Source organism: Notothenia rossii (assembly GCF_949606895.1).
Source record: "Notothenia rossii genome assembly, chromosome: 4".
Taxonomy (NCBI): Eukaryota; Metazoa; Chordata; class Actinopteri; order Perciformes; family Nototheniidae; genus Notothenia; species Notothenia rossii.
In genome coordinates this window covers 39,169,653-39,197,621 of record NC_136902.1, presented here as the reverse complement: position 1 = coordinate 39,197,621, position 27,969 = coordinate 39,169,653, and the positions used below count along the sequence as shown (strand labels likewise).

The 27,969-nt window shown below is 42.3% G+C and overlaps 3 protein-coding genes across 6 annotated transcripts in view; 2 read left to right on the top strand and 1 right to left on the bottom strand.

The window, feature by feature from the left end:
* The first annotated feature begins 56 nt into the window (after positions 1-56).
* Positions 57-12,366, top strand: LOC307035120 (polyhomeotic-like protein 2). Of its 3 annotated transcripts, none has more exons than XM_079674146.1 (7): positions 57-232; positions 2,339-2,503; positions 3,220-3,298; positions 3,679-3,790; positions 5,064-5,190; positions 5,351-5,555; positions 6,803-12,366. In XM_079674146.1, exons 2-7 carry the CDS (start codon positions 2,360-2,362, stop codon positions 6,955-6,957), a joined length of 822 nt encoding a protein of 273 aa, XP_079530272.1. In that variant the 5' UTR covers positions 57-232; positions 2,339-2,359; the 3' UTR covers positions 6,958-12,366. The 3 variants fall into 3 exon arrangements, with proteins under 3 accessions (XP_079530272.1, XP_079530271.1, XP_079530273.1); XM_079674145.1 differs by having other exon boundaries at positions 2,255-2,503; XM_079674147.1 differs by having other exon boundaries at positions 57-348.
* On the bottom strand, positions 11,035-20,962 carry kiaa2013 (KIAA2013 ortholog). 2 transcript variants are annotated; one of them, XM_079674125.1, is made up of 4 exons: positions 20,306-20,962; positions 18,589-19,275; positions 14,506-15,359; positions 11,035-12,706 (listed from the first exon to the last, which is right to left on the bottom strand). In XM_079674125.1, the coding sequence occupies exons 1-4, from the start codon at positions 20,574-20,576 to the stop codon at positions 12,653-12,655; spliced, it is 1,866 nt and encodes a 621-aa protein (XP_079530251.1). In that variant the 5' UTR covers positions 20,577-20,962; the 3' UTR covers positions 11,035-12,652. The 2 variants fall into 2 exon arrangements, with proteins under 2 accessions (XP_079530251.1, XP_079530252.1); XM_079674126.1 differs by having other exon boundaries at positions 11,035-12,703.
* A 1,184-nt stretch (positions 20,963-22,146) lies between these two features.
* The window catches only part of plod1a (procollagen-lysine, 2-oxoglutarate 5-dioxygenase 1a), a 35,681-nt gene continuing 29,858 nt past the window's right edge, over positions 22,147-27,969 (top strand). The window contains exons 1-3 of the mRNA XM_079674123.1: positions 22,147-22,401; positions 23,799-23,890; positions 24,090-24,223. Coding sequence (XP_079530249.1) covers positions 22,311-22,401; positions 23,799-23,890; positions 24,090-24,223 — 317 coding nt within the window. The 5' untranslated portion in view covers positions 22,147-22,310. The remainder of the gene's footprint in view (positions 22,402-23,798; positions 23,891-24,089; positions 24,224-27,969) is intronic.

Below are 27,969 nucleotides of genomic sequence, written 5' to 3'. Positions count from 1 at the left end.
CACGTGAATCTCTCGGGCTTTGTCGTTGAGCACGCGCGCAGCCGGAGGATTGTTGTGTCTGCTGCTGATCAAGAGAACATGAGAAAGCCAAACACAGTGAGGATATGAACCGCTTGTAACTTCCAGTGTCTGAGGGAAGCGGCTGGCTCCACGGTCTGGCTCGCTGAGCGGCTCCCGGCGTGTTGCTCCCGGTGTGTCCGGGCTACAAGTGGCGGAGCGGCTCCTCGCGGGAGTGAGTGAATGAAAGCGTTGTTTGGAGCCGTTAAACAAAGAGCTCCTCTTTTACCATTGTTTCCGAGCCCGGCGCCCGCTTTCTAACTCAATTCAGAAGTCTGTTAGACTGTTAAAGTAAGCTAACTTCTCCGAAGTGTATCTGTTTTTTAAAAGGGCATGGAAAACGGAGGCTTTAATGCAGAATACTTTAATTCATTCACAATACAAACCCCTAACGTTCACACTGGGATACAGTGCTTTGATTCTAGGCAGGCTGTGAGTTTACCAAAAGGATATTAGCAGTGTCTGATATACTGAGGCAGATTTGGACTGAATCATAGGTGTAAAGTAACGAAGTACATTTACTCAAGTAGTGTACTTGATTGAGTACGACTTTGTGGTTCTTGTACTTTACTTGAGTATTTCAATGTTTTGCTACTTTGTAATTCTACTCCACTTCAGAGGTGAAAATTGTACTTTTTCTCCACTACATGTATTTAATACCTTTAGTTACTTTACGGATAGAAATATAAAATATAATCAAGTGTTAAATCAGACTTTAGTTCCACCTGGAGTAAATCCACAAGCTACATTCAAAGTAATTCAAAGTCATTCAAACTAGCTGCACCTTTACCAGCTTTGAGAACACTTTAATGATCTATCATCATAAAACATATCATATATATTATTCTGAAATGGACCAATCTGCACAACGACTACTTTTACTGTTGCTACTTTAACTATATTTTGATGATAATACTTTTGCATTGCAGGACTTTTACTTGTAACAGAGTATTCCTACGTGTACTCTGGTACTTCTACTTTTACTCAAGTGCAAGATCTGAGTACTTCTCCCACCTCTGGTGTGCATAACCCTACCTTAATCCCATATACATAAAAACGGAATGTTTCAAACCGGGAAAAGCTTTGTGTTTACCTGGTCTTAATAACTCAATTAAAACTCACTGCCAGACAACCTGATAAGAAATAGCGCTATTTATTTGATTCCAGATAATGTGTATGGCAGGTAGTAAACAGTGGTGGAATGTAACTAAGTACATTTACTCAAGTATTGTACTTGTACTTTCCTTGAGGGCTTTACCCTACTTTTACTCCACTACATAGGCAAATGTTACACTTTATACTCAACTACATTTATTTTTACAGATTTAGTAACTAACAATTTTGCACATTTAGATGATAAATGCACAATTTAAACACTTAATACATATTGATATACTATTATAGGTTAAGCTACCAAGTAATATACAAAGTAATTCAAATGAACCCCACCTTTACAAAGTGCAACATTTAAGTGATTAAGGGATTATTGCATCAATAATACAATACTTAAAAAATATATATTGTGCTTAAATGTGCCATTTTGCATAATGGCTACTTTTACTTTGGTACTGTAACTATATTTTACTTAAAAGTAAAACAAAATAGTACAGTCACTGTGGGTAGACTGTCCGCCAGACTTCAATCTGAGATCTGCCCATTTATGGTTATTGCAAGAAGTCATAACATACTAGTAACTAAGTAACTAAGTACATTTACTCAAGTATTGTACTTAAGTCTTTTTTTGACTTATTTGTACTTTACTTATGTACTTCCATGTAATGCTACTTATACTCCACTACAGGTGAATATTGTACTTTGTATTCCAATAAATGTATTTAGCACTCACAGTAACATTGTAAACATAATAACACATATATGCTGATATGGTATAATGCAGTACTGTGTTACTAATCTACACAGCATTTCTAGTATCTACATTTGGTCCAAATTGACCAACTATAACCCAAAAATGCTCTTACGGGAGCTTTTAGTGGAGTGTTTTAACACCAAGTCAAAGATCTGAGTGGCACATTGTGAACCACTCTCTATATCCCCACATAGTAAACAAATAAACAATCGGACATTTGTATTTATTTTTTAAAAGGCTGCATTATATCTGCTCAATTCGGAATTGGTTATTAAGGAGAACTCTTAATAAATAATACTAATAATGCGTTATTTTGCACACACATTACAGCGCCACGTTTGTATGAGTTGCATGGTTTGTGCATTGATGCGAGGCACCAGGTCCCAGGCTGAGCTTCCATGTTGCTGTTCACAGTTCAGAGGCTGCGCTCCAGTCATGACCTCTGGGAATGGAAACACTAACAGCAACAGCAGCCGAGACAAAGGAGAGAGCAGAGCAGCCCAGGCCCTCATGAGGTGCCACATCCTCACCCACCTGATAGAGGGCTTCGTCATCCAGGAGGGGGCCGAGCCGTTCCCTGTGAGTACCGCTCCAGAGCCCTAAAACACACACAGAATATGGCCCATAAGGAACATGGGAGTGGACTACTCCTAAATACAATGGCCATATCAACTGTTCCCTGATGGTGATTTGTTCGAAGCTTTCTGTTTGACGTATGATTCCCAGACCTGAGCTAGTAACTTGGTGAGTGCAGTGCAGTGTTATTACATGTAGAAACTAGGGACAAAACTTTTGCCTTTTCCTGTTTTAGTTTCCATGAACCATGAAGTTTAGTCAGGAGGTTGACACCTAATGACTTTTGTTTTTAACATCATTAAAAATCGCAATACATGTTATACCCTTTTCTTGATCTCCCTCACAAGTTGCAGTCATGTCAACAATTTTGCCCCCCAACCCTTTCTTTTTATGTTTACTGTCATTTATCAACAATTATTATTTATCTTTCTGAGAAAATGTTTTTTAAAGGTTCTTTTGGGCCAGACAGTGCCTTTATTACAGAGGAAAGGTTGTAAATGGGAGATAGAGGAGATGACTGAAATGTTTGGCTGGTTCAGGATTTGAACCTGCTTACTTGTCAGTGGACACTGCATATGGTCAGCTCTAACCACTGAGCTCAAGTATAACAAAAACACGTTTAAACTGTCCATAGTTGTATATGTGTTCTTGTAGTTTCCTGGGATTCATTTCAGGCTTTTTCAGCGACAGTAATGGCATGTTTAATGTCCTGTCTGCAGGTGGAGCGTCCCTCTTTCTCAGTGGAGAGCCTGAGGAGACACACTGCAGACTCAAAGATGGACCTCCTCTCACCAAAGGGTAACGTTTGAAAGTTCTCAGAGCAATAGCAACTTGCTGAAGCGTTTCATGCATTCTACTGAGGACAGAGAGGATGATAAATGTATGATTTATATTGTGATAATTGCAACACATCATTGTTTTTCAAAAGAAATTCCTCTTCTAAAAATCCTATTGACATCCACATTCTTTTGTTATAAATCTGAGGAAGTGAGACATATCGCTCACACAATGAATTCATGTGACGGCTTCACCTTTAGCTGTCAATAAGCTTCACTTTCACAAGTCTGGCTTTTAGCACTTGTTCTTAAAATAGCTTTGAATATAAAATAATCCAGGCTCATTCTGCATCGTCAGTGTTCCTGTGGATGTTGTGGTTGATGGTGTGTGTCTCCCCTCAGAGCTGAAGGCCCAGCAGGAGCCCATGCTGACCTGTGAGCTGTGTGGCAGGGTGGATTTCTCCTACGTCTTCAAAAGGTCCAAGAGGTTCTGTTCCAATGTGTGCGCCAAACGGTAAGGGCCAGCAGGGAAGATGCTCCTGGGTGAGAATCTATCTGCACCAACTGAGTTTAAACTGACCTGAATCAGAATTATTTTATTGGTCCCACAACGGGAAAAGTTACGGTATTACAACAGAGTGCAGATTAAGTTAAAAAAAGTACATATTAATAATATTAACAAAATAAGTAAAAAGGTACACCACACTCCTGAACGTGCACTACTATTATTATGTGTGGTTTTTTTAATGTGTTTTATGTCTTATATTTTGAGGAACCTGTGAACCAGGTTTTTCATTGCACAACCACACTGTAATATGACATTAAAAACATATGTTTTCTTTGATCTTTGGTAGAAGCTAATACCAGAGATCAAACCCTAAGTTTGAGTTGAATCAAATAACGAGTCAAACAGTCACTGTCAAGAGAACGTAGAGAACGAGATGGAGGCAATGGGATTTTCCCATTGGATTTTGGAATATTCATATAACACCCATTTATAATACTTACACGTTTTGCTCAGCAGGATAATCTCTACATATTAAAACAGCATTAATGACTTTTTATTTGCGTACATGCAATCACCAAAAGTGAAAAGCTAACGTGACGCTATCAACGGACATTACGGTCAGCGCTAAGCTAAACGCAGCTAATGTTCGGCATGTTGACATTTAGTCTCATTTAGTCACTTGTTAACAACGCAGTTTGTATGACACATAGAAGTGTCATTCACCAGTGGAGTATTTACTGATGTATTTTATGTAGTAGAAAAAACTAGAAACAAATCTCTTTCTGAAGACATGCATCAAATGACCGCAGAGTAGATGGTGGTTTTCAGCCTTGTAACTCTAAAAGTGTTTCCATTTTGTTTTCCATGAACCAGTCTGTAAACACTGCCTCTTACCGGTGCTCTCTTTGGACAGGCTGTCGGCATGGCGATACAATTACTTTGTGTCTTGTCTCGACCCTTTGGCAGAATTTGTAAGACTTGTGAGGACAGGAGAACGGTCCGAAAGGACTGCAGGTTCTTATGCTGCTCAGCTGATTGCTTGTGATTGCAAAAACAATAGAAGATTATTATTGTAGGTTTTGATAAACAAGTGTTATTGTAACTTATTTTTACCTCCTCAAAAAAATCAAATCTAGAATCAATGATAACCTAAATCGATAAGCAGAGTCGAAATCGGATATCCAAACGATACCCAACCCTAACCTTCTGGAGAAACAATTGTGAAAATATACAATGATTAACATACTGATAATAACTCTAATGTTCACTTTGTTTGCAGCTACAATGTGGGATGCACAAAGAGAGTGGGTCTCTTCCCAAACCGGAAATCCACCCTGGAGAACATGAAGAAGCAGAGAGCCCTGAGCGGAGAGCTGAATCACTGCAGCCTGGAGCCCAAGAAGAAGGTGAGGCAACGCTTTGACTTTGTTTTACTAATAAATGATGTTGTTTTGTGCGGTTCATTGAAGTCCATCCAGTTAGTCTTCTGAATGTGACGTGCAGCTCTCCTCCTGTCAGAGGCAGAGTTCTCTCAGTGTTTGACAGATGTGTTCCCCCTCTGTGCAGAAGCCTGCTGCTGCTGCTGCTGCCTCTCCCTCCACCGGCCAGTCGCTCCACCCCGCTCAGGGACAGTCCAGCCAATGCTCAGACCTGCCTGGGTACAAGAGACCCCCGTCCCCCCCGTCAGCCACGCAACCCTTCTGCTTCCTGCCCTCTGACCCCGGCCGGTGGAACATAGATGAGGTGTACGAGTTCATGTCCTCTCTGCCAGGTGGGGCTGCCTCTGCTCTTACTGATCTGTTGGACTGTGTCTCATTAGGAATACTTTACATATGGAATGTATTTCCATCAGCAGAGTTTCATTTCATTCATTTGTGAGAGTGTCGTGTTAAACTAAACTAGATTGTGTGCACAAATGACTTTAAGGAGGCCGTCAGATTAAAAGCTTAGTCTGGCAATGTGTTCTATTATTAGCATTAGTTTGAATTATTGTCAACATTTCCCATGTGCAGACTTTAACTAACAACGATTGTCTTTCAGTACTCTCACTTCTGCCTAAAATCAACTCAAACATTTTCATTTTTTATCAATTTTAGAATTTCCTTAAACCAGCTGGTCACTGTTTTACAGATATAACTATTTTGCAAACAGACTAACAAAGTTATATGTGCAACAACTGTTACAAAGAGAGTTGAGAGGGCAGGGACAAAGCTAACAATTCTAATATAAAGGAATTAAATCAGTATTTTCATTATTTTTTCACCACAGCAGTGGGGGATGACTATACATTAAGAAAATCCTTTGCCAAATTGATTAATTACTAGGACATATTCTTCTTCAGCTTCCTATCAGTATGTAGTGTCTCTCCTTTAATGTTCAAAAAGCTCTTTATTGTTCTCATACTGCCTGTCCTGCAGCACCTCTTTTCACCCTCTGTCTGAAACCAGAGCCCAGTTTGCTCTGATTGGTTAGCTGGCCGGCTCTGTTGTGATTGGTCAACCACTTCGAAAAGTCCTGCCCCTTAGCCTATCACGTACAATGTGTTGGAGAGCTAGCCAATAGAAGCGCGAGCGTTACATACTGTAGTGATGTCACTTAGAGCATTCTCAACATCTGAACCTTATTATGATCAATTTATATGGGAAGGATTGATCTATTCACTCAATTCAAATTTCAGAAATAAAATTGTCATTGTTTTTTGTTATCTTACTCTGGATTTTATCTGTTTAAGGTTCTGTTATAAATTGTGCTTGTGTGGCCTTCTGGGGCTTCACACACCATGACGGTGGTTCTGATGAGTCAGTAAGAGAGTGCAGACTGTGTGTGTTCTGACGGTGTGTTCAGACTGTGTGTGTTCAGACTGTGTGTGTTCTGACTGTGTGTTCTGACTGTGTGTTCTGACTGTGTGTTGCTGTGTGTGTTCTGACTGTGTGTTGCTGTGTGTGTGCAGAGTCAGACTGTGTGTTGCTGTGTGTGCAGACTGGGTGTTCTGACTGTGTTCTGACTGTGTGTGTGCAGACTGTCTGCCGGTGGCTGAGGAGTTCCGCTCTCAGGAGATCGATGGGCAGGCCCTGCTGCTGCTGAAGGAGGACCACCTCATGGCCACCATGAACATCAAGCTGGGGCCCGCACTGAAGATCTACGCCCAGATCAGCACGCTAAAAGACTCGTAGCCCATCTAACACACACACACGTTGACAGAGCTGTGGTGCCACATTAGTTTGATGGACGTTCTGACATCAGCTGGGACTTTTTGATACTCCTTCACAACTCATAGCTGCTCCTTCTGGAAAACTTGAGCCCATAGTGTGAATGTTAGGTAGGCTGTGTCGGGGAAAGTGTTTTATTGAGAACATATTGTTTTCATCATGTTTTTTTAAGGTTAGCAGCTCCTCTAGGATTTCACAAAGGAGCGTGACTGTGAATATTTCAGATCTGTGCCGTTCAAGCCCAGCATTCTTCCTCACAAGGTGGATGTTATGTGAATCCTGTGCAGAGCCTCCCACCTGTGGTTCTGATCCAGGACTTGCTCTGCACTGCTATGTTCTAAAACGCTCGTCATTTCATTCACTCGGCAACACAAAACAGAAGGAAAAGAAAATGGAGAAAGACTCCCAGGAGATGGCGCTGCAGCTTGACAGTCCTGGATCAGGGTCACATACTATAGCCACGTTCACACCGCTGTACTTTTCCCACTTTAGTTCCCACTTTAGTTCCCACTTTAGTTCCGATTTTGTTCCGAAATGTCACGTTCACACCAAAAAGAGCTGGAACCTTTCCGTCCCTGCTAGAGAGCAGGGACTTTCGTGCGAGAAAAAGGTTCCTATGTCTGATTGGTTGGGCGGAATGCAAACCACGCCCCGTAAAACTCCCAAAAAGTTTTGTGAAGCCGCCATTTTATTGTCCATGCATTAGCATTATTAGCATTAGCCCAGCGCACAAACGCAGAGAGACTAACTTATGGCAACACAAAATAAAACATGGGAGCGGTGGAGATGAGTAGGTGTCGGCGTTCTGGCGATTTACTTGGAAGGCTTCAGTAGAAGCTGCTGGGAGACCCAGCAGTTTCTACTGAAGCCAGTCCCCAACTCCGGGGACTTTGGGTGGCAGTATACGCCGTGAAGTTGTTTGCGGCCTGCCAGTAAACCCAAAGCAGAAGAAGAAGTGACGTCAGCGGCTTCATTTGCCTAATCCTTCCCAAGGAACTTATTCCGGTGTGAACGCGATCTGTACTTAGTTCATGAGAACTAAAGAGTTCTCATGAACTAAGTTCTCATGAACTAAAGTGGGAAAAGTGTGAATGCGCCTAATGGGTGTTTCTCAATGTCGAGTAAGGCTGCTCCAGATCCACTATTTCAAGAATACTACGTAATCGAGTGCCGCTGAAGGACTGTTCCAATGTCCAGCATACTTGGAATTCTACCGAGCCCGGCGTACTTCGTAGTGACAAATTTCGAGGCTGCACATGTGTAGACTCTGCGGTCTTAAAATCCCCACAATGCTTTGCCCACGGACCAATTTCCCCAAATCTGTGGCGGAAAATGTAAGGCGGGGCCTCTCATATGACGCACACTTGCTCGCCTGTTCCACTCTTCGTTTTCCGAATGCCAGGAAGTATTCTTGCCTCGCTTCTGAAGCAAGACACTCAGAAGACGTGCTACCAAGCAAGCGTACTCAACATTGAGAAACACCCAATACCTCCAGATTGCATGTGGAGACAGGAAGTGGCTGGAAGCAAACTGTAAACTTAACTCCTCAAAAGCTGTCTGATGACACTGGTTTAATATTTATTGACTGCTAAACATTACAAAGATGTGTGAACAAGGCAGATTGATGTAAGACAAAAGCAGATCTGTCTCTTCTTGCATTCTTATAGGGGGTCCTGGGCCTCTGTACAGGGCATCAGGAGACCCTCCTGACTCACTCCCCTAACCAGCAGACGTGAGGAACGGCTTGATTAAATGGTCAGTTGATTTTGTGGAATAAATAGAATTTTTCTGAAAACAGATATGAATGATTCCACTAAGTTTTGGACATAAATCGTATAAACACTGTAAAACTGTTAATTAACGCGTGTGGGTCTCTGAACAGGACAACGTGAACACATACAAAGATGCAGCATTATTGTATTGATTCAACCCTCAGCCATGCTTTGATAGTGGGTGTGGATTTTGTCTGAAATCATTCACTATGTTTTCACTATCTGAGAATGTGCCACACTTCCATTAGTAGCAGCAGTGATATTACAGTGATTGGGTGGAGTGTGCATACAGGAAGTGCCTATGGTGATGCAAAAGTATGAGTCAGGCTTGAGATAATAATTGGAGAATGTTTAAGCTATGGATATTTGTATGTTTCAATTGTACTGTTTCCAAAGTCCAGTGTCACCAGATACATGTTGCAGCTGAGGACCCCATGAAGGGGTCATAGTAAATAGGACTTGGTATCTTACTGCACTTAATATTACATTTGAAAAGTTGTATTACAAACCATACTTTTGGCCGAAAAATACATGCTATTTCACGATAATGACCCCAACAGGTCGTTTAAAAATGTCCAAGATCTGTTTGTGGGAAAAATAAAAAACATGTAGTTCACTGGAAAAAGCGTTTATAATATGATTTGAAAATGCTGTTGTGAGCAAAGGTGTCATTTGTTTACAGTGTTTTACTTTAGAAAAAAGCTGGTTTCTTTAGTTGTGATGCAGTTCAACAATTGTATCCTTCAAAAATGATATATATTTTAGTGTTACAGTTAGTTTCCCACTAACTGTTATTCTACGCACGAAAAGTTTATTATTCCGCCGACTTATTTTACCGCGCTTCTCCCGCATTGAACATCGCAGAAACTCCGTTCAAACATCAAAACGTTCAGCTCTGTCGGGAATCGATGGCTATTACTTTTCTCATTCATAACTTTCATAATTCCAGAGATACATCCCATAATTCATCACATTTTTAACATTGAAGTCAATGGAGAAATTCTTCAACTTCAACAAATCTTCATGCGACTTCAACTGCTAACTGTTCATTCTGTCACAACTTTTAAATCTGATTCTTACTTTTAGAGATATTAAACATTGTTTAAACCTTGTTTTAGAGGTTTTCTTCACATTTTAACATGAACTAGAGTGTGTGATGTCACAGCTAGAGTGGAGGACAGCTTGAAATTCGCATTCATATATTTTTTTTAAACTCCCATAATTCCCAAACCCTACATTCCTGAGACATAATTTATCATGACAAACGTAGGAAAACATCTCGTAGCTTAAAAATGACAAATAATTAAGCAAAAATAATTAAACAAAGTGCCTCTTGAGGGCATGAAGTGACAAAAACGTTCAACATTCCTCCATGAAACCCCATTGTAATTTATGGCAGATATTTCCGCAGCAGCCGCACACCTTTAGTTAAACTGCCAAAAAGGCCACATTATTAACCTGAAACTACACACAAATTACACTTCAGATGCTCAACTTCCTTGACATGCTTCACGTTCTGAAATTTCACAGATATCTGTTACGGTTCTTCCACAAAACGTTCACATGTAAGAGGTTTATCTCTCTTCAGAACAATGAAGCCTTTGATCTCAACTATAAACACCTGTGTAATGGAACACGATGATGTCATCACTCCAACTGACATGCTCAGAGCAGCAGACTTCAGAAAGCAGTGTGCAAACAGTCCAGCCTTGAAGACATCTACGGGACAGTTTTGAGATTTCTTCAAATGACGTTGACATGGCAATACAATGCTCGCCTTGAAACACGGTTTTCTCATAACTTCAGTGAAACTGCTCCAAACGCCCCAAAACTTCACAGGTTTGGTAACGATGCAGCCATCAACGCATCTAAGCGTAGTATGGGGTGTCATCAAATGCCGTTGCCATAGCGACAGATCATTCGCCATCAAGTTAGTTCAGAAGTTTGCAGTTCAAATATTCTGCTGCTTTTCCAAGCCTTTTTACTTTATTTTCTTCTCTCATCACATATTCAAGCCCCCAGTGTTCATGTATCATTATCTAAATTCTTCACTTTCTTCTTACACATTACATTCCAGCATAGCAGTTTAGCGTCAGATTTTCAGCATAAAGCATTCCCACTAGCAATTTCTTCAGGAATTGCATTCTCTAGTCTTTCTAAATACTAAAACCCTAGTGATCCTTTTTACTTTACACGTGTTCATATCAAAGTCTTACAGCTTTAAATGTATTATTTCTAACAGAATAAAAACATAAGGGAAAATATGAAATGATTTTGAACACAATTATTTATTGTTTTCACATTCATCCACTGATTTATTCTCCCCAACGTAAAATCATCTTAAATATCTTTTGCTTAAATTTCACACGACCATTGAAATTGTGCTTATAGCCATTAAATGGCTTATTAAATTAATGAATTCAAACACACTCAGTAGTTCACATGAAATAAAGACACTGGATAAAACCCACACACTTAAAAGGAAAAACTTGAATCAGAAAATGTGTAAATCATAAACACTGACATGTCAATAATCCCCATCGACTTGTGAACAGTCGCTAACGTTATTTGAGTCTTATTGGTATTTAAAAAAGGTCTTGGTTTAGAACTATATTGTATAATCAAATACACTGGGTGTCTCAAATAAGAATCTCAGAGCCCAAAGGAACAATAACAACCAAGAGCAGCCATTAATGCTAGATTTAAGCAAAACAACAGAAGAGCAGCCTTTTTTTGGGGATCACTAAGAATCCCAAACATTTTACTACTTTCATTTTCTCTTTATTATGTTTGATAATATTGGAGAACTTGCTGATTAGCTTGAGTTTCTTCAACAGTCAAACTGTGAATGATCTGGCACTAGTGGTATGTCTAAGAAGGACTTTGGTGTGTACAATGTAGCCGAAAGAAACTAACTTCAAAACGTGATACCAAAAGCTGTGACAAACCAGGTCTCCTTCAAAATATGGCCGATGTTCTTGATGACTGCAGCAGTAGGAGAAATTCAATTGACGAACGATGTGACATGGCTGACAGGTATGAGATCAGTTTAAAGAACATGTTACAGGATTTAGAAACAAGTGTTACACACAGCAGCACACTGAAGAGGAGGAAGATCATATTTCTTAAAGTTCTAGCCATATTGTGCACTTTTAAAGCTTTGTGTATGAATTGAGAATTTCAGATGAGTTTGTTGTTTTGTGTTACCCAGAAGCATATCAGTTGTCCCATCAGTGGTACAAACCTCTAGTGGTTTCCCTTGAGCCAGTGTTGCTTGGTTGTTTGACTGGCTAAGGACAATGTGGAGTGATGTATGATTGCCTCACTTGCAGCAGCTGCTAACAACACAACTCTCCCATATCTCTGCTTCTCATGCATCCATCTGGAATCTGATGATGTCAAAGAAGTGATCACTGGCTTTAAAAGGATAAACCACACGGGTTGATGGGTGAGGAATGCAGTCACATCTTTAAATAGACTTGCTGTACAAATATTATCTTTAATGCTGCTTTGTTATCATCTATGAATTATTTATGCCAACAGTTTCCATATGCAAAACCCTGTCTAGTTACTTTCCTTAAATGTGCTGTTTTGGACTGTAGTTCGGCCAAAAAAGCATTTAAATGCGTACTTGTGTTGGGCATTTTTGGGTGATTTTGTAAACTGTTATTGAAAAGAAATAAGGAGCAGATCATTGAATGTTATGTAGGTGCCAGTTTTACCCTGCACGCCTCACAGCAGATCACTTAGGAGAGACCTCTCTGTTGTTAGGAGTCTTTATCTGACTTACACCAGGAAGAGCAAATGATGTGACAGAGCGCCAGGCAGCACACCATGTTATTATCTGGCATGCTGCCACAGGGGAAGCACAGACACTGGACTGCACTTCAAACAGCACTCTTGGTGTCAGAGCAGACTTCCTCAGTCCTGTTGGCCACCTGCTGGAGTCAGAGCGGAGCATTAGAACCACTGACAGTACCCCCCCCCCCCCCCCCCCCCCATCCACACTGCTGAGGAGAAATACACACATGCTGAGGAGGAGGAGGAGGAGGAGCGAGGCGACAGGTTAAAGAGTGAAGAGCCAAAGCCAACCCGGAGATTTCTTGTTAATTTAATTGAGTGAATCAATATAAAACATCATGAAAACGCAGGGACCAAAGGGATGGAAGAAACAAGGTAAGCACACAGTCACACCCCCCCCCCCGCTGCACCTCATTGCTGAATAAGGCTTCTGTCAGTCGCAAGATGAATTAGCTTTGGGCCAAACCGTGACAATCATCTCACTTACAGGAATAACTTTCCACTATATAGCTGTTGTAGTAAGAGATGTTTCTGCCGAGCTATGACAATTCAATCCAAGCTGTTTTCTCTTAAAGAATCATTTGACAGGACCATACCAATGTTAAGGCTCATTTTAGTACAAATCACATGGGACTTTAATGAGAACCAGTCATGTATTTTAGGTTAAAGGTTTCAGAATGCATTATTTTTCCCTGCATCACAATAAAGCTCCTCCTATTCCAAAGTGAAAAGGTACCCTGTGGAACTTTTCTGTCACTGTTCCTCATCTCAATTCAAGCGTGTGTCCTTGGGGTATAACACACAATGTCTCTCTTCAGAACACATTTCATCACATTTGCTAGCAATCTTTGTTGGCACATTATGGAGTGGTGCAGGAATGAGTCCTTCAAAATGGAAATGAGTTGGCATTTGACCACTGCACAAGCTTTTCACGTTTAGTTCAACGACATCAGCCGTGTCAGTAAATACCCCACTGGTGAATGTCCAAAGCTTCTATGTGACATCAGAAACAGCTAACAAGTGTCTGAATGAGACTACTAAATGTCATCACGCTGAACATTAGCCGCCTTTAGCTTAGCGGTCGTGATGCTCAGACATGCGACGTGACGTGACCTTGTGCGTGCAAAAGATGCAAACGCACACTATACTGTATGTGGCTGCACTATATTGCTCCATATAACTTTTTAAAAAGGTGCTAAAAAACCCAGGGTATCTTTACATTATGTATGTGCAAGATTGACCTGAATTGTCTGACACCTACTATACAACGTATGTTAACTCAAATAAAAGCGTTGTCAACTTAATTACCCAAACAAGAAATCAAAAGCAATGGAGAAGACATCTGAACATCGACTACCTTATTGCACTTACAAAAAGGTTCCTCCACTAAAGTATAATATTTGTGATTTATAAAAAATGCAAAAACATTGGTACAGTCCTCCTCAGTCCGAACAATCTGAAATAACTTTGAATACAGTTAAACAGTAAGCTCCTAACTTGTGCTTGTTTTCTTCCAATGCACTCAACAAATGCTGAACATCCCACCAGGACGAGTCGAAGGTGCTAAAATGTGGAAACAGAGCAGAGTCAAATGTGACTTCTTGAATGAAGGGTGCTATTCTAGTGGTGCTTTTCACTGAGATCACATGTCACTGCTCACAGTCTGTTAGAGGCAACAGCTCCAGTGATCACCTCCTTGGACACAGAACACAAACTGAAGAATCACTTTAGTGAGGGGGGGGAGGTGTGTAAGGCGAGTATGCCAACCCACCCCAGACAGGTACCATGTGAGATGGGAAAATAAAGTTCACTCAGAGAAAACTGAGAAACCAACCCACAGAGAGAGCGCCGAGAGAGCGAGAGGAAATCTTTGCCACCACAAATCAAAACAAGAAAGGATCAGTTTGCAGTTTTTCTGTTTCCAGTTTGCTGGTTATACCTTGCTCCTGAAGAGGGGCTTGGCTCCCGGCCCACAGTACTCGTTGTATATGAGCTTGAAGAGGAAGAGGTGGAAGAGCGTTATGAGCGAGGCCACGCTGAACCAGAAGAGGAAGGGCAGGCCGGGGTACCTGTTGGCCATGTGCTCCTCGTGGGCCAGGATGGCCTTGAGGTGCAGGGTGTGGCGGAGGTCCTGCAGATGGCGCAGGTCTGTGGAGATGTACAGCAGGGGGGTGATGGGCTGCGTCACCATCACGGGGAAGGTGTGACCTTTGACCTCGGAGGTCAGCTCCACCGGCTCGTTGAGGCAGCCGGCCTCACAGGCGTACAGCTTCACCGGCTGCTCCTGCTGCTTCACCGACACGTGGAGGAAGGGCTTCCCCTCGGCGTCCAGCAGCACTGCCAGGCTGATCAGGTCCTGGTTGTAGTGGATCCCCCTCAGGGCGTAGCTGTTGTGCAGCACGTCGGGGTCGGCCTGGAACTGGAGGTGGTTCTCTGTGAACTGGAGGCCCCCGAAGCTGAGCGCCATGGCCTGCATGTTGCCGTGGGCCCCGGCCGCCACCAGCACCTTGCAGCCCCTCTTCTGCAGCGTTAGGGTCCACAGCGTGACCAGCTGCAGGATCTGCGCCGCGCTGCTCACCCTCTCCGGCCACAGGTTCTCTGCGTGCATGGTGGCGTGGCCGCTGAAGCAGTGGTCGGCGTAGTTGAGGCTAGACTCCAGGCGGACGCGCTCCTCTCCGCTCAGCCTGCGGTCCAAGAGGGGGGCCGGGGAGGAGGACAGGATGTAGTACAGGGTGGTGTTCACCGTGCGGCTCGACGGGGTGTGGGAGTCTGTGATCTTCCTCATTTCAACACCTGAGGGAACAAAGAGGCAGACCTTTACAAACACCTTGCATGTCCTTTATAAAGCATTATTATTCTTGAGGTTGGTTTGAAAGAGTTGTCAGAACTGAGGGTCTACTACTTGATACCTTTTCCAGAGCTTTCAACGTGATTATCATTTACAAAGCTTTAGAAGTACATACAGTATTACACAAGAAATCTGTGTCATCTCCTAAGATCTTAGAACAGCACACTCCCTTGGATTTTTTAAGTAAATTAAAGATGTATCTTTTTTATTTGGCTTTGAATATGGGTTGATTTGGGTGGTGTCATTTTTCAAGTTTATATATTTTTTGATCTAACCCTTTCTATTTTGTTTTTATCACTTGTCTTTAATAATGTTCTTTATTGTTATTCATTTGTTTGTTACCAGGTAGGTCGACACCATAGGTTGACACGTACGAGGAGTTTGACTTGATGTCGTGGTGCAGATATAAAAGTAAAACTAAAATGTAAAACACAGATAGAGAACTATTTTAAGAAAACTATAATGACATTAAAAAATATTAGGAGTGCACCGAATGGGAAATTCTTGTCCGAAACCGATACCGAAAATAGGAAACAGTTGGCCGAAAACCGAATGCCGAAAGGCCGAAAATGATTAATAGAAATATATATATATATATAATGTATACATTTTTTACCAATGATGTTCAGCTACCTGATTATGGAAAAAGACATGATTATGGCAAAACTTAACTTAAATAATAATCACTATTATGGGTCCATAAAACATTTATTCAGCACTTTTGAATGTATACAGTACATTAATTCCAAGTCAAGTGCATTTTCTTTTCTATGTAGGATAACTACAACAAAGTGCATTCAGAATAAAGCCAAGGTGCTTTAAAACTGCATAAACATCTAGGCCAGGAGGCCTACAACAAAATAGTGTAAATAAAGACTGTAACAGCCAGGCCTTCAACAACAACAAATGCACCTATAAGTGCATGCATACAAATGTGCAAACTGGATAAATCCACATGAATGTAACTATTTACAAATGAAATTCCAATTCAATTTCAAGAATCTGTAAATAAGGCTGTCTGTCCTCATAAGCAAAGTAGTAAACATTGTATAAAGATAAATAAAGTGAAAACTGGATACAAAATCCACAATCAATTACAAATTCAATTACAATTTCAAGAATCTGCAAATAAGGTGGTCTGTCCTCATGAGCAATGTAAACAACATTGTATCATTTCAATACCGAAAGTACAATATATTGAACACTGTGCTGCTGTCATTTCCCCCTAATGATAACCTGAGATGGTGAATTATAACTCACAATGAAAATTGTTCGGGAAAGTGGGTAGAGAGTAGACATGTAGAACTAGATAAGCTTATGATAAGCCAGCCTTGTCTACTTATTAAGGAAAAGTGGGAGGTTCTTTTTAATGAACAGTAGCTTCTCTGATTTATCAGCCATAAGTCTGTTCCTCTTCTCATCAAGCACATGAGAGGCAGCGCTGAACAGTCTCTCGCTGTCAGTGCTTGTGATTTGATCTTACTCCGCATATTTGTCCGGGTGTTTTGATTTCAAGGGGTGGAGTAATCCCGAAGTGGTGAAAGTCTTTGCAGTTACACCCCCTCGAGAAATGTCAGCTGAACACGTTTTACAAATCGCAATCCGCGCCTCTTTCTCTGATATTTTTAAATATCTCCAAGCGCCAGACATGTTGGCTGTGAGCCAGCCGCGAGCATGGTTGCGCGCCGTGCTTGTCGCCGCATTTTGATTACGTCATCACAACAACACGTTAGCTTGCCAACGTAACCCTGTTCCCTGACATTCGGTGATATCTTTTCGGTGCTAAAACCCTTTCGGCCGAAAGCCGAAAGGGCCTTTTTAACCATTTTCGGCCGATAATTTTCGGCGGCCGAATATTCGGTGCATCCCTAAAAAATATAGTAAAAAAATATATAGCATTATTTACATTAAAATAGAATGGAATAAAAGATGTGCAGTAAAAAATACAGATATTTCTCAACATGGAGATATTGTACTCTTTAATGTAAACTAATGTAGACTAATTTCGCTGCTTCATAAAGGTGTTGACTATCTCTCCATCTGTGTGAGACAATTCAAATGAAGCCAATTTGGATGCATGCATTTAAGTAAAGGATCTTGTCAGGCTGCTTGTGTTTAAATAACATTTGACATGTAAGAATTATACTTATTTTTTAAAGATAACTAGTGAGCTAACCATTGTTTAGTGAATCCCTCAAGCTGTGGTAAAGTGAGGTGATGTTATATAAATACTGAATGTGGCTAATAACCTGCTTAGCGTATTCAACAGACAGTGGGGCAACGAACAACAGGCTGTGTACACAATGATTAACCCACCCTCCCTCCGGACAGAACACCTGAGCAGCATGCCATAAACTCACTGCAGGGTTTACACTACTGTCAGCAGCATTTCACAATATGTGGATTCATTTGTGAATATAAATCTGGATCAAAGTCTTTTTACAGCCATGCTAAATGGAAATTGAAACTTATTATGAACTTCAAAAGTACACATCTGTGTATTGGTATGTTTTAGCCAATTAGACGATTACTTTCTGAGACTGTTTTACGTTTTCGTATGTTCTTCCTCACATTTATATTGTGATACTGTATGTAGTTTTTTGGTATATATATTTCATGTACATTTTTCTCAATATTTTAATGTAATAATAGTTTTTTTTAGTTTTCGGTCCTTTTCTGGTATGCATCTGTGTTTAGGTATGCATCATATATACCATATACACCACATACACCACATGCACCAAATACACCATATACACCACATGCACCACATGCACCATATACAGGAGTACACCATATACACCACATGCACCTTATGCACCACATGCACCATATACACCATATACAGTACACCATATACACCAAGTCAAATGACCTGTATGTGTAAACCTAAATGGGAATAACCCTGTTCTGATGTGATTTGTAATGGCCTAGATGAAAAATAAAACCCTTACGTGCTACTGCAATGAAAAAAACGCAACGTTGACTTTAATTAAATGTATAATGTCAACAGATTTCACATAACTGTATTAGGTTAGTTGAAAGCAATAATATAAAGTTACAAAAATATTAGGTTACAGTTGCGTGAAATCAGTTGACATAAGACATTTATTTAAAATAAACTTTTCATTTTTTTTCAGTATGTAGAACGCAGAGCCCCCCCCCCCTTCTCACCTGAGATGAAGAGGTCCATCCAGGCCTGCTGGTGATCCACCACCAGCTCCTCCAGGCTGGCCCTCAGCAGCTCCCCCAGCTCCTTCTTGGCTCCCTCTCTGAGGGCGCTGAAGGTCTCCTCCAGCTTGGACGTCTCGATCGGCTCTGAGGTCCAAACCACAGACAAGATGTTCTCCGTGTGCTCTACCTTAGCGGGGACCTGGATCCTGCTGCTCAGCTTCTTGGTGACCACCACCACCAGCACCATGCGGTTGTTCTCCACAGGCACCCTGCCGGAGGAGAGCATGATCTCTCTGTCCTCCAGTTTCTCCACACTGGTGGAGAACTTGCTACCGGAGGGCAGGTTGTCAGAGGAAACGTCCAGAGACACGGACCTGTCAGATGGGTTGTTGATGTGGATTCGCTGCAGAAAGACGTTGGGTCTGCTCCTGTGCGCGATGAACTCCTCCCTGATGGAGACGCAGTCCCGGGCTGACTGCGATTCTGTTGGTGAGGCACAGCGGACCGACAGCACGGCTCCTTTCCGGAACCACAGCATGGTGGCCTGCACCTCGGCCCGGTTCCCCTCCAGATGCACGTTGACTCTGGGAGAGTATTCAGTCTGGTGGACCGGAGCCGAGCCGGGCTGGGAGGACAGCGCCACCCACAGCTTGTTAGAGTCAATGTCAAGGAGAATGTGGCCGTTACCTGCAGAGGTGGAAAACGGATCAATATATTCATACACAAAGGTTCATTTGCAAATACAAGCATCCTTTCATTCAAAGGCTAGTACCAGAAGACCTGAGGGTTCTAGGTCTAGAGGGCTCATAGGTCAAAAGCAAATCCACTAGGCCCGAGACCATTAAGAGCTTTCAAAACCAATACAAGTCTTTTCAAATGAATTGGAAGAAGAACTTGGATATTTAACTTCAGTCAAAGTAGAACTACTACATTCTAAAAGTACTCAGCTACAAGTAAAGGTCATTCAAAATCTTACTTAGGGAAAAGTACAACAGTATTAGCATCAAAATATAATTAAAGTATATGTATATGTATTTAAATATACATGTACTTTATATTGAAATACTTGATTATGATTATTGATGCATGAATGTGTTCATCACAGCTGGTAAAGGTGCAGCTAGTTTGAAATACGTGATATACTGCTGCTGATATCTGAACCTATCATTATATGACAAAGTTTATCTATATTTTGTATTAGATAATTGTTTAAAAAGAATAATGTAGCATTAATAAAAAGACTCAAGTTAGGTACAATTACCAGAAATCCTACTTAAGTACAGTACTTGAGTAAATGTAGTCACTACATCCCACCATAAGACTCAGGGCCAGTTTGACCCCAGGCCATCAGACTGCTGAACTCCTGATCTCTGCCTTCACAACTTCATCCATCTGTTTGCATCTTACATATTGATCTATTATAATAAGCACTATTGTATTTCACTGTACAGCATTTCATTTTACATTCTATTATTAGCTCATCTTATTCTATTTTACTTGCTTATAGTTAACTTCTCATGCATTACTTGCACAATAGCAAAATTCCCTTTAACTATTTTATTTCTACTCTGTTTCTTCTTGCACTATTTGTATCTGTTTTTATGACTAATTTATATGTATGTTGCATTGTTGGAGGAGCTTGTGACTTTTCATTGCATATCCCCACTGTCGCTTCTTTGCATAATGACATTAATAAAGCCTTTGAACCCTTGGTTACCTGACACAAAAGGAGTATCCAGCTGTTCCTGAGGTGTGCTATAGATCCCCTCTCCCCGCTCCACCAGGGACTTCCACCTGTGGATCTCGGCCAGGAGGCACTGTCCGGCCGCCCCGCCGGGCATGGCCGAGCCGCTGAAGAAGCTCCACCTGCGCTCCGCTCCCAGGTACCAGTAGAAAATGAGGAAGAGCAGCAGCCCGATGAGGAGCCTCCTCGCCCAGCTGCTGGACAACAAGCCCGGGAGCCCCTTCAGTCTCTGCTGCAGCCACATGGTGTTCAAATGACAGGAGCCCAGCTAGGAGTCAGCGTCAGAAGAAGGCACCCAGAAATGTTAGGCTGTCACATCGAATTAGGTTCAAAACATATTGATCCCATGGACTCTGTGGTGGCTCCACAGGATGAAGGCTGGTTTTGGCTAATGCAGCTTAGCTAGCTAGCTAGCGTTGAGAAGGAAAACTATATAGAATGTGTTATTATTTCTGGCATCGTGGTTATTGCCATATCCTTCAGCGGGTGTGTATGATATTCGTCCAGTTGTTGTTTCTCAGGCCATTTGGTTTCTCGACAGCATTCAGGTTGAGAACATCAGCGAGTTCCTAAATAACTCTTCTGGTTTGTCACAACTGTCGTAAAGCAACACGACACAGCAAGGACCGGAAATGTCGCAAAATCATATATGTACTGTATGTTCTCATATGATTTATTTAAATTAACAAAGTACATTGTCAAGGAAACAAAGATTGTATAAACACTTTTTTAGTATTTATTCTAATTCGTCTTTTATTTATTCAACTTACAAATATATATCGTAATTGATTATACGATTGTATTCCTTATTATTCGTTTTATGAAAATGCTTTCCAAACCTCTTATAAAGAGGCTTCAGTATGAATTAAACAAATCTAGTAGAAACTTTTCACACTTCGGTTACTTTACTTACCCCTCTCCAGCGGGGAAAGTAACTAAGTATATTTAATTTACCCAAGTACTGTACAATTTCGGTACTTTAAAGGTGGGGTATATGTAATTTATTTCAGCAACATTGGCCTCATTGTTCATGTGCGCGTTCGTGTGTGTTGGAGCAGGGGCTCTGTAAGGAAGTCTGAAGGAAGAGGCAGATTTTTCTCGGCTGCGTAGTGCGTAGTTTCAAATTCTAGCGCACTCGAGCTGGTTTCTCCAAAATGACATACCCCACCTTTAAGTATATTTTGATGGTGTTACTTTTGTACTTTTAATTGAGTAACATTTTGAATGCAGGACTTTTACTTGTAACAGAGTATTCCTACACCCTGGTACTTCTATTTACTCAAGTACAAGATCTGTGTACTTCTCCCACCTCTGCCCCTCTCTCCACTGCATGTCAGCAGGGAAACAGTAAACAGTAGTTTATTAGACATACCAAGTTAAAATGAACAACAATAATGATAGACTTGTCTAGTAGAAGGCTACTGCTGATTTCCAAAGACTCTCTACCTTTCGGTGACTTTTTACATATTTTGTTTTCTTCCCAAAAGATAATATGAAATGATAAATAGATAAACGCAGGTTTAGGGTGCTACGTGCAAGTGCTCTTGTCCGCAGAACTGCTGGATCATCAGCTTCTCCCGTCCCATTTCGGAAGTGGGCGTTGCAGAATTATACAGTTTGAGGCATGATTCTTGAAACCATCGTTTTTTATTTCATCACCTAATTTATATTTTATTTAATTCATATTGAATACATTGGGTTTCCATTCATAGAAAATCACGCACTGTACTGTTTCACCCCTCTTCTACTAGGCCTATTCCTTGTTCAAACAGACAGTTTGGTGTATGGAGAGAGAGAGAGAAAGGAAGGGGAGGGGGAGGTAAACACAGACTGAGAGGGAGGGAGAAGGGGGGCAGATTGTGGAAAAGTTAAAACAGTCGAGCTAAGTTTGCCTCCTCGCTCCACACCGGCTGCAGAAGTGTACCGTCCAGTTTGCACCGGGACTTGTGCACGGACTTTATAACGTGAACTTGGCAAAATGAGACTTCGGCGCGTGCTTTTGTTTTTAGCTTTATCTGTCTGCCCACTTTTCTCTCTGACTAACTGTGAAGAGCAGCGAGTCCCCGAAGGTGAGTAAAGTCAGGAATGCTGCCCCAGAACTCAATGACATCCGTGTTATACACATTTTTAACTAAAAAGGGCGTTTGATAAAGTCAACATATATAACAGTGAAGTAAAGTGCACGCGAGGTCGGCATTGACTGGGACTCCCGAGCTCGTGCGGTCCCGGTGGAAGGGAAACTCGCACGTTAACGTTACTCCTGATTATGGACGAGCTGAAATATTCGGTTATGTTACAACACGTAGCAAGACTTGGCAGTAAGTAGCCCAAACCAAATAGTAAGAATGCACAGTTATAGTGTGTATTTCTGTTAGCTACAGAAGAGCCTATCCGTTAGAAAAACTAGGATTTGTTGATACATGTGTTGCTCGTGGCGCTTAAAGTATGCCGAAAAGTAATTTACAATTCGCAAAAGACATTAAGTACGTTGTGGTTCAACACGTCATTTCAAATTAAAAGGAAGTACTGGGAAGACAATGCAGTTTCACATTATTCCCATTCTTTACATGGGAGAGAAAGTTGCACGTAGGAGCCGCTGAGGAGGAGGCTGCGCCGCTGACGTGGACGGGCTGCTATAGCAGCGCCGCTATTAATACAACTGTAGCCTGCAGCTAGGCTACATTAGCATGTGTAGTGTAGGAGTAGGATGATATTGTATGAAGTCTGTTATGAAACAATACAGAACACACTTTGGATTTTTCTTTGTCTCAAAAAGTTTGAAGATGTAAGTGTTTTTGCTGCTTAAAACCCTCTGGTTTATATAAGACATTACTGTAGAATGTATTCAGAAAAAGTTGACCTTTTAAATAATAGCAGTGCTTTCCAGCACCTTCTCCCTCCGGAATTGAACAGACATTAAATAGGACAAAGTAGGCTACAATAAATGACCTAGTTGGAGAACAAAATATCAGACAATAGCAAACATTATGTGCAGACAGGCAGCTCCCAGGATTCTGAGAGACCCTTGTGGGTGGACCCATTTTGGCTCCTCAGAAAGAAAGTTTTATAGCCTAAATGTGTTACAGATAAATGCATCCATCTGCTGCACTCTGAAGGCATCATTAAGTTAGGTCAACGCAGCTTTTTGTGCATCTGGTTAATTATGTTGTGCTCAATTTAATCTTAAACACATTGGTATTATATTACATATTTACAAATCTCATCCTCTGTCTCTGCCTCCACACTAACCCTCCTCACTCACAGATACACAGCGCTTATTATAAATTGTGCGCCTGCTTTTAAAAATGTATTATTCAAACATTTCTTAGTGAATTTTCATTCGTTATTTGCTCCACAATATCAAAAAAGTAAATATTCTTGCATTTATCTTTCAGTGAAGCCTGAGAGAAAAAAATAAGCATTTGTTTCACCTTTCTAATTTTCTTTAAAATCTGATCTCTTCTAGAGAAACTTCTCATTGTGACAGTTGCAACCCAAGACACTGAAGGCTTCAAGCGTTTCTTGGTGTCGGCTAAACATTTTAACTACACTGTCAAGGTAGGAACCCCCTGTGGCTGCGTCAAGCTCCTTCCATCCTGTCTAGCCATGTAAACCCTCTCTATTTGTAAACTTGAATGATATCCTTGTTTTTACATTTGAGACTTATGTCGAAAAAATAAGTAATATTCTTTCTTTTGGAGCAGAAAGTAAGGCATTTAGGAATTCATCTTATCAGTAAATGTGTGTATGTTATAAGGTTCTTGGTCGGCTTGAAAAATGGAGGGCAGGTGACTACATGTCGGCTACAGGAGGGGGCCAGAAGGTACGACTGCTGAAAGAGGCTCTGCAGGAAATGAAGAATGAAGACACAATCATCCTTTTTACTGACAGGTACAGTGTCTTTACCACAGGCAAACACTCAGATTCAAATTTGCTTCTCAGCAGTGATGGCCAGAGTAACACCCTGACACTTAAAGTCATTATTGCTGAACACTTAAACTAACACCAGGTGGGTTTACAACTGACAATGTGTTACTGTTCTGTGGTTATGAATATATTATAATACACGTTATATACAATATGATATCAATCTGAACATCTCAAACTCAAAGATGTTATGACAGAGACAAAAAGTATAATAATTACAAAAATGATATAGCGACTGTATCTGTAAGATCTCATTCTTACTTCGTAATTGTTTGCATTCCGTTGCCTCTGAGGAGGCAAACATCACTAAAATATTTGTTTTCTCTCTGAGATTCATATCTTCAAATATCCGTTACAACACATCATTCTCAGAAAGAAAAGATAAGAGAGTGAGATATTCAGATATCCACAGACATAGCTCAGAGACAAGAGCCTTCATGTAGCTGCAGATTCTTCACAGACTGCTGTTCATCAAGATATAGATCCAGCACATAGCCCCTAATTCCACACATTTACATTTTTGATATGATTGTTATTCAGTGATATAGATACAGTATACATATATATATATATATATATAAATACAGGGTTGGGAGGATTACTTTAAAATTGTATTCCGTTACACTTACTTATTAACTGTAAACAAATGTAATCAGTAACTTAATCTGAGTGTCAAAATATAAAAGTAATGTAATCTGATTACTTTTCCATTATTTTTGGATTATGTCCATGAAATGCAGTGCAAATAAACAAAAGAAAAAATATAAGTTTTATACTTAAGTGTATTATGTAAAACAACAGAACAATGTGACCTTATAAAAGAAGAAACGATAGTTACGTATATAACTACGGTTCTATGAATCCTGGATGACCGCCAGAGGCGGTGCTTAGCACTGAATATCTTCAGTCTCGCGCATGCGCAGGTCGAATATTTATATCAACAAAGTCACGTGTGACCTCGTATGACCCCGGAAGGCAAAAGACGTGCCAGCTGGATAGGCCGATTTAAAATGAGAGCGTGCCAGCATCTTAGGGAGGAACGCTGTGTTCGGCCATAAGGTGACACCTGAGCCATCTGAGTTCCACCTCAGACACGAGCTGTTCACGGACAAGGCCTGAAGCTCGCTTACACGCTTTGCTGAGGTGATGGCAAGAAGGAAAGCAGTCTTAGCTGAGAGCCACCTCAGTTCTGCCTGTAACAAGGGTTAAAAGGGAGGCGAGCATAAGGCATCCAGCACCAAGGGCAGATCCAATGTAGGAGCCCTTGGGACGTTCGGCCTCAAAGCTCCCCTTAAAAAGAGAGATGCCAGCCTATGGCTCCCCAATGTGTTGTTGTCAACCCTTGCGTGTTGAGCTGATATAGCAGCCACATATACCCTGACGGTAGCGGGACACCGGCCGTCTTCCAGGAGGGACTTTAGGAACTCAAGGGTAGTAGGCACCGTGCAATGTACTGGGTCCTCATTTCGCCCTTGGCACCAGTCAGAGAACAGCTTCCACCTGTTTTCGTACTGCTTACGAGTAGAGGGTGCCCGAACATTGAGAATAGTCCTCCTGACAGGCTCTATGCAGTCGCTCACCAGTGGGTCGGGCCCTCCAGTGTCCAGACCCACAGCTGGAGGCGGCAGGGGTTGGGGTGCCACATCCGACCCTCCAGCTGAGACAGGAGGTCCTTCCTGTTGGGGAGATGCCAAGGTGTCCCGCAACAGAGTCTGTGCAGCAGGACCGTTGGTAACGTAACTGATTTCTTCTAATGTGCCTGCCTGCATCTGGCGCTGAGTTGCCATATTCCTTTCATGAACCACTTCCTGATATCCATTGTTGCAGATAAATATAAATGATAATAGCCGAACTAACCTAGCAAGAGTAGACTGACAGGCTGCTGTGCCGCATCTCACTCAAAAACCCACACGACTCAACCCAGCGAAAAACCAGTCTCGCGCGCAGCCTTTCATTCAGAATTTCATAGCAAAATAAAAAAATTATATGAAACTAATCTTTCAACATAGTTTAAAACAAAAATAAATATTAGGACAGAGCCCTACAAATAACAACCATAAACATAATAATAAAAACAATTAAAATGTTGTATTCCCCCCCCCCCCCCCCCCGTCCCCCGTCGACAGGGGGTCGCCAGTCTCTGGCACTGTTATTTTGGGGGTCGCGGGCTGAAAAGTCTGGGAACCCCTGGTTTATATGATACACCGTTGCAGTGTTGTCCGAATGGACAAGCACATGCCTCCCCCTCAGGTATGGCAGGAAGTGCCGGAGTACTAGGTGCACAGCTCGCAGCTCTAGCACGTTGATGTGTTCTGTGCAGTCCTGAGCAGACCACTGCCCACGGCTGTCCTGTTTTGCCACACCGCACCCCAGCCCGAGAGGCTGGCATCCGTCGTAACGGTCTCTCTGCGGAAAGGGACGGAGCCCATGGCCACGCCGCTCGACATATACGACCTCTCCCTCCATGGGGATAGAGTGGAGAGGCACTGTTGTGACACCCTGATTTTTCTGTGCCTGTGCAACTTGGGGTCTAAGTGGAGGCCGTTCAGCCATCTCTGCAGGGGGCACAGTGACAACAAGCCCAAGGGAACGACAGCTGAGGCAGCTGTCAGCTTGCCCAAGAGGCGAAGAAATAGGATATATGCCAGAGACCTGCCCCTTTTGAAGAGGGGAAGAAGCTGGAGGATGTCGTCCAGGCGCTGAGCAGATGGACAGGCCCGCATAGTGACTGTGTCCAGAGCCACCCCAATGAAGGTTAGGCTCTGAGAGGGGTTTAGATAACTCTTCTCCATATTCAACTTGAGGCCTAGCCGGGCGACATGAGAGAGAAGGAGAGCCGTGTCTTGGGTTGTCTAAGTATGGCAGAATCTTCATACCCTGAGACTGCAGGGGTGAGAGGGCTGCCGCGACACACCTGGTGAACACCCTTGGGGAGAGGGAGAGTCCGAATGGGAGCACCCTGAACTGGAAATAACGGCCTCTGAAGGCAAATTGAAGAAACTGCCTGTGATGAGGCACAATAGGCACATGAAAATAAGCGTCCTTCAAGTCGACTGACGTGAACCATTCCCCCCCGGCAACGGTACGAAGAACGTCCGCTGTGCTCAGCATATGGAAAGGTAAAATCTTTAGGAACTTGTTGAGTCCCCTCAGATCGAGGATTGGGCGAAGTCCACCGCCTTTCTTCCTTACCAGGAAGTAGGTCGAGTAGAAGCCCCCAGGCTGCGAGATGGGGTCCAACAGTTACCCGGACCATAGCGGGCCGGCCCCTTCGTGGGATGCTGAGGCCCATGGCGGGCACCGGGGTGGATGGGCAGCGGCCTCGGGAGGCAGACGCAGAACCTCTAGGCCTACCGGGGGGGGGCATGTCTCTGCGAAGAGCTGAGAACTGTTGCCTGGTCTGACTAGCTTGGACAGTCCGTTCGAGCAACTGTACGGCAACTGAACCGAACAGCTCCCCCGGCTCCACTGGGACAGCACGGAGAATCCTCCTACATGCCTCTGATAAGGGTGACTGTGCCAGCCAAACCTGGCGACGAGTCTGGACGAGAGTGGACATCAGGCGCCCAAGCTCTCTAGACATCAGAGCAAACGCCTGTAATGAGCCGTCACTGAGGCTGGTAGAGGAAGCGCTAAGAGCCTCCTGCTGTAGGGAAGCTGAGAGGGCGAGCATGAGGTGAGAGAGGGAATTGCCTATACGGCCCATGTGC